Raw genomic sequence first — 7,081 nt, 5'->3', positions numbered from 1 at the left:
CTGAGAATTTCAGTGAAGCTCCATAAATGAACTGCAGGAACATAAGGAAAGTTAACATGCTGAAAATATGGGGAACTTACTGGAAGCTTTATACCTCGTTCACATTACAGCCTATATCACGTGATATACGCTGTCTTGCAATGAGCACTCATACATCTAGTTTTCACTGGAAATCCTATGTATGAGTGCTCATTGCAAGACAGCCTATATTACGTGATATAGGCTGTAATGTGAACGGGGTATTAAGAACCTCAAAGCGGTTCTTTTATCATCCGAACATTTTCAGGAACTTTTAGAAAGTTCCTAGAATGTCAGAGAACTTCACAGGTGTCTAACCACCTCAGAAAATCTAGATCAAGAGATCTTTGGGGAATTTCAGATCTAAAGAGCATTTCCCGTAACTAGTCCAGATTTTTGGAGCAGTTTAAAAACCTATAATCTTAAATTTAGCAAATTCAGGATAGCTCCATGATGTGCTAAAAACATCGTGAACCCTTAAGATGTTCCGAGAATTTCAGGGAAGTACAGAGACCTTCATAGAACTTAGGGAAAACTTCAGAAATATTTCAGCAATTTCCCAGAAGTCCAGAGAATTTCACCGAAATTAAAAGGTGTTTACGGGAGTTTCATTTATCTACGAGCAGAACCGAGATCTTCAGTAGAATTGAGAGCTTTAGGGAAGCTTCGAGAACATCAAGACAGATCAGAGAATCAAAGGGCAGTTCAAATAATTTCAAGGAGATTGTAGAAACCTTAAAGAAGTTTCAAGAAACTCATGGAATTTCCGGAAACTTCAGCAAACCTCCGAGAGAATTTCTGGAACGAGATAAAAATTATATGAACATCCGGAAAACGTGAGAGTATTTTAAGGTTGTTCTATCATGGAGATTTCGAGAACTTAAGAAAATGCGAAATTTTTTGTAAATTGATTAGACAACATCAACGGAGTTCCATTCGATACCTTCAACTACGCTGTTTGTTTTCAATGGATCCATAGCCAAATGATATTTTAATGTGTTTGAATTGGTTGACTGCTTGTTGTTTACATTTATTTATGAAGTGAAGTTATCCGCTAATCCCTTAGTAAATCTCAAGAACCTTCCCTGGCAACTGAATTCATCCACTGATAATCTTAACACTTGACAGTGAAGTATCCACCGTAAACTATAAATACTTATGTCCAACACCGATTCAGTAATCAGTTTCACTTCAACTGCAGCATTCAGCCAATCAACCATGAAGACCATCTTTGTTCTAGCCGCTCTGGTAGTGTTCGCTACCGCTTCGTCCATCCCGGACACCCGTGGACTGAAGGAAGACTTCCAGGATTTCGTCGATCTTATTCCAGTGGAAAAATTCGCCGATCTGGCCATTCGCTACCTCACCACCGATAAGGAGTTCAAGGAATTCTTCACCTACCTGAAGGGAAAGGAGTTCTCCGCCGTTTGGGATCAGTTCTTCGCGCTGAAGGAAGTCAAGGATGTTCTGAACTACCTGGAAGACGCCCATCTGGATGTGTACGATGCGCTGAACTTTGTTGCCGATTTTCTCGGACTGCACCACGTGCAGCCGACCGTCAAGAGTCGTAAGTAGATATGAATCTTTGCTCAATTTCTTAAGTGAACATATTTGAAATGCTTCAGTGAAAGCCGGAGGACTGTGCGGATTTGTGGATGAAGCTCTGGCTTTGCTGCCTTTGGACAAATTCCAGGCCCTGTTCGAAGAAAAGCTGAAGACCAGCCCCGAATTCAAGGCATTCTTCGAGAAGCTGCATAACACAGATTTCCACAAATTTGTCGATTTCTACAACGTAAGAGTGCAGCAGTTTCGAACAGTCAACTTGGGATATTTTAATCAAATTCTATTACTTACAGAACTCTAAGGAAGTTCAGTCGCTGTTCCAGAAGCTGCGAAACTATGGAGTCGATGTTGATAGGTTCTTCGACCTTGTTGCTGGATTCTTCGGGTGGGGAAAGTTCTAATGGGAGTACTTCAAATGTTGCGTGATGTGTGTGATTTTTTTAAATAGATATTTGAATAAAGTATGCATATGAAATATATTTGAAGAGTTTATGATTTTTTCTTAAAATCTCGTGATACGCAAATATGCGAAAATTTTCAAAAATGCAAAAAACGATAACATTATAAATTCTAAATTAATAAGCCTTTTTGTGAATCTTTCAATTGTTAGACCCTTTTTGTTAAGCCGTTGTGCTTGTTATCAAAAATGGTAGGCCCTTTGCTAAGCCTTTTCTTAACGTCAAATAAATGCAAAACAAATCATCTAGCTTTGATTTGAAAATTTGCAATCGTTGGCCCTTCTACGTCACTTTTTACGTCAGACTTTTCAATGGAACCTAATGGAACGTAAAAAAATACTGGTAGCTATTTAGTGGTGCTATAGAATGGTATCAAAAAACGACTTGTTTACATTTTGGTCATGGTCCCTTTTCAAATGTTGCTCAAGATTTCTCCGTCCGACTCGTTAGTTCGGTTTATTAGGGAATAGTAGTATGTGACGAGGGGTGAACTTTTTCAGAGAACTTCTGATAAGATGATAGATATTTTTAGATAGTTTCATGATATTCAGAGAAGTTCCGAGTACTTCGAGGACGGTCAGATAGCTTCAGAATAGTCCCATTAATTTAAGCAAATTTTCAGCGACTTTTTTTCCTCTGTTCGAGACATAACACTACTGTAACCAGTAATTTGTAGTATAGTTTAGTGCGTGTCGTAATACGTCTCCATCACATACAGTTGCCATTCTTGCCTTCATCGCAAGGAATCGATTCTAATTTAAAGGTCCCGCTATTTATATCCTTCGGAGTTGGAACACCCTCCAAAGGCGCGCCCTTTTGTTAGTCAAAATTAGATTCCTTAGCAACAAAAACAAGCTATGACACCGATAATGACCATGCATCAAAACCCTAGTCTTAACCACTTTAACTAGGGAACAACGAATAAATGATTAGGAATCACATAAGTGAAGATTAACTAACTCATTTTTTCCTTGTTTCAAGATCATCATCGGTCCAGGCAACCCGAGGACTTATCACTATCAATAAGGCATAAAAAGTAACAAGTAATAAGATGTGTTCCTTTGATTACTGAAAAATCCTGTTCCCCTAGTTTGAAGTAGTCAAGACTAGGAATTGGTGGTAGATCTTACATCCCGTAACGTACCACAAAAAGGTGATCTACCTACGTTACGGGGCTGCAGCGACTTACAGGGAGTTCTGTGAAATAATAGGGTATTCCAAGAATTCTATGATTGATCCGAAAACGTCAGAAGCGTCAGGGAAGTATAAATATATATCAGAAAATAATAATTTATAATAGTTATAATACTTATGGAAAATTGTCGAAACTTCAAAGCAAATCAATTTAAATTCAGTAAAGTTGCGAGTTCTTGAAAAATAGTGATGAATTCAGGACAGTCTAGAGAACTTCAGTGATCGTTTTGGAAGTTTTATTAACACCTGGAAAGTCTAGACTATTGAAGAAGTTTTAAATTAGTGTCAATAAGTTAAGGGAATTTTTATGAACCAATGAAAACCATAGAACTATATCAATTATTTTGTTCTAATTCCATGAAAATGACAGGAGCACAAAAGTTCCAGAAATTTAGAAAAAATTCGAAAACTTCACAGAAGGACAGTGGTCTTCAGAAACATTTCGAGAACTTCATAGAAATTTCAGGAATTTTTATGAACATTAACAAAATGTGGGAACATTTGAAAGAAGATTAGTAAGCTAAAAAAATTGGAGAAATCTCAGGGGGAGGTCAGTTACATTAGTTTCATAAAATTAGTGGGAAATTTTAAGCAGGTCCCAGATTTTCCAATAACATTAGAGACGTTAAAAAGTTAATTGAGGTCTTCGTATAGGTTCGAAAGTTCTCTGGATCTTAAACATTTTTAGGACGGTTAAATTAAATTCAGCGCAGTACAACAAGTTTCATGACAACTGCAAACACTTTAGAGAAGTTTTGAGAATTTCAAAAAAGAACAGAGAACTTCAGAGCAGTTCCGTTAACATTAGAGAAGTCATATAAATTTTAAAGAAGTTTAGAACTTCAGCGAATTGTTAAACCTTTAGAGGAGATCCATGATCGTTAGAAAAATTGAGAAATCTTTAGGAAATCCTCTAAAGTTCGGGGAAATTTTAGAATTTGATGAGAAGTATTATAAGCATCAGACCAGTTTATCAAACTACAAAAGAACTTCAAGGCAGTTTCAATAACTTCCGGAAAAAATGGGAAACTTTCAAGTAGTTCTGAAGACCTCAAAATAGTCCATTCCATATTCAACGGAGATTTCCATTGAAATATTCCTCAAAATTTCAATGAAGCTATCCTCCGAATTCAATTTTCTTTTAGTTTACCTCGAAATAACCTTGAAATTCTCCACAATAAGAAATCCTTTGGAAAGACTCTCCGAATATTCATTTAATTAATTTCACATTGAATGTCTCGGGTATTTACGAACGTTCGGTAAACTAAGCAGCGACCGTGCTTCTTTGGGCTTTTTCTCACTTTAAAGCATACACATGCAGTGTTTGTTTGTTTAAATTCATTTACTGCCTGCTGCTCTATCCATTTACAATTGATATAATTGGCCAAAACTATTTTACAATTCTCGGATGGGAAGTAAAGCCGTTGGTCCCCGGTTCATGAGTTGATGGGTCGATAGGTAGGGTCCAGGTGTGGGAGCTGCCTTCCTGGCACGTCGGTAGCATTGGTGCTCAGCACGGAAAACAAGATCGACGGAAAAAACAAACCAAAGGAAAAAAAAAAAATTTTACAATACATTTACAACGCTCCAAACTTCTCAGTTGAGTGTTACTACCCAAGTAACCAAAAGTTCTGATAAAAGGCTATTTGTGGCTTAAGCAGCTTAGTTGAAGGTAGTATATAGAATTTTAAGCTGCCTCATTTTTGAGTCGTTATAAGAACTTGAAAGTTCCGGTACCATAATTTAAGAGCATTCTAAGCAGCTTCTGGCGGAATTTGAACGGAACTTTTAGAAAATAAATTAAAAAAGGTTTTTGTCCTCTACACCATTTCTATATTCAGTTCGCACTTTTATGAAAGTTATTTCTAAAGGCAGGTGGGTATGTGTATAGATTTACAGCATTAGTAGTAGAATTGGAACTGTTTGAAGAATTAAACCCAGTCCTTCTGCGTGAGCCCCAGCACTAACTGCTACGTCATCTGAGATATATTAAAGTGAGCTGTTGTCCCGCCTACTGTTGGAGTTTTCAGTGCCAGCTGACTGACTTGAGTATGAAACACAACACCTTGATGAATTTTAAATTGGTGTTTGCCCGCATGGTATTCCAACACACTTGTGGTGCAGTGGTTAGCAATCGTAGATCGCATGCCGAATACACGGGTTCGAATCCAAGAAATTACTCTACAATTTTTTTTTGATTGAATGTTGATGCACTGCATAAATATAAGAATAATGATTTATTCGGGCCACTGATCATTTCATATTTACGCACATTAAATTTTGATACTAATAAAGACATGTGCGGATTGCTTCATGTGGCTTGAAAGATCTGTCGGAACTTTATTTGAACTTTATGGAACTTGATAATTCTGTCGAGACTATATTCGAACTTATGGAACTTGAATGTTCTGTCGGAACTTTACTTGAACTTGAAGTGATTTTAATCGTTGAATGCGGAACTTTTGGTTACTTGGGTATTGTCGGCAACCTTTTCGGCGTGTTAGACAGCTGTTGAACATCAACATCTGTTGAACGGCAACATGAAAACAGCAGCATTTTGAAGGGAACATGTTTAAAGAAAAAACTCGTAAAACGTGTTTACTTAGACGTAAAAATCTAATCAGATTGAAGTCGAAAGACTGAAAAATTCAGTGAAGTGTTTTAGTAAAATAATCCATTGACATTGACATTTAAATTTTGGTTGCCAAAAGCAGTCACTGTCTGCCGAAGCCGCCATTTACCCTACTTAAAATAAGCTACTGCTATTTGGAATGATTCGCTGAGATGAATATGTTGAATTATCCAATCTGCGATGCAATTTTAAGCTTATTATATTCTACTCAACTATACTTTTACAAATGACTTCCCGGCAGTAGGGTAAATTACAGCTTCGAAAGTACATTTATCTATTATCGTCAGGGGGTAAATGAAGTCCTTGGGTAGTATTTTTTCCCAAACGAAAATGAGTGTTCAAGGAATTACCCCCTGACGATAATAGGCAATGGTATTGCCGAAGCCGTCATAAACCATACCTCCAGAAAACCCGCTTGGTCTATCTATCTCGTACATTACCACCGTTTCCCATGGCCCTCCCGATATTATCAACGGTATAATGTTTCGCCAGCTTGAAAAGGATTTTCGGGAATTTTATAACCACATTTTTCACCTTTCTCTACCCACCGTCGTCATCGTCGGCCGTGTGGGGGTGTGCGGTGTGTTCAGGGTTAATGCAAAGCGATGAAATCCTTTCGACGTAGCCGACCGGCAACAACGTAGGTGTGAGCGGGGCCGAACACTTTCCGCCTAAATGACGTCGATTATGGGCTCCTTGGGGTTGATACATCTATCCTAGTAGGCCACGGGACGGGGGTAATCGGGGTGGGCCTCGCAAGTGTGACCCGGTATATGTATGAAGGTGAGAATGATTGACGCTCTTTTAGCACAATCTTTTCCACTCCATCGTGCATACAATCTTTTAGTGGCATGTACATGATTCGCAGATGGGGGCGAGAATGGGGAAAATATCCATGAGCTTCCATGTTCCATATGATGCCGCTTCCTTGTAGGTAGGTGCGACGGACGGATTGACGATGAAGACGTGGTGGATCAAAGTTTCAATCAATCAATCTGGGAATAAATTATTCATAACGCCTGGATTGCGGTAGATGGCGTAGCGGTGCCTAGTCAAATTTTGATCCCAAGCCAGATTTTTCTCAAACCTTGGGTTTCTTCGGGGAAATGTGGAATTTAGTGCAGTAGCATACTGGAAGGGTTTCCGAAAGGATGCCAATAAAAGTTGAATCCTTGAAAAAGGGAGGGTGTTCTGCAGGTAGGCATCGAGGATGATT

At 38.3% G+C, this 7,081-nt stretch overlaps 1 protein-coding gene across 1 annotated transcript; it reads left to right on the top strand.

The window, feature by feature from the left end:
• The first annotated feature begins 1,236 nt into the window (after window positions 1–1,236).
• Window positions 1,237–1,987, top strand: LOC135703658 (protein G12-like). Its single transcript, XM_065224937.1, has 3 exons — window positions 1,237–1,585; window positions 1,644–1,810; window positions 1,875–1,987. The coding sequence occupies exons 1-3, from the start codon at window positions 1,237–1,239 to the stop codon at window positions 1,980–1,982; spliced, it is 624 nt and encodes a 207-aa protein (XP_065081009.1). The 3' UTR covers window positions 1,983–1,987.
• The last annotated feature ends 5,094 nt before the right edge of the window (window positions 1,988–7,081 follow it).

The sequence above is a fragment of the Ochlerotatus camptorhynchus genome, unplaced genomic scaffold, assembly GCF_037179485.1.
Source record: "Ochlerotatus camptorhynchus isolate MF236.1 unplaced genomic scaffold, CSIRO-AGI_Acam_v1.1 ptg000220l, whole genome shotgun sequence".
NCBI classification, from domain to species: domain Eukaryota; kingdom Metazoa; phylum Arthropoda; class Insecta; order Diptera; family Culicidae; genus Ochlerotatus; species Ochlerotatus camptorhynchus.
The sequence above is the reverse complement of the archived record's forward strand: the minus strand, read 5'-3'. Positions and strand labels throughout refer to the sequence as shown.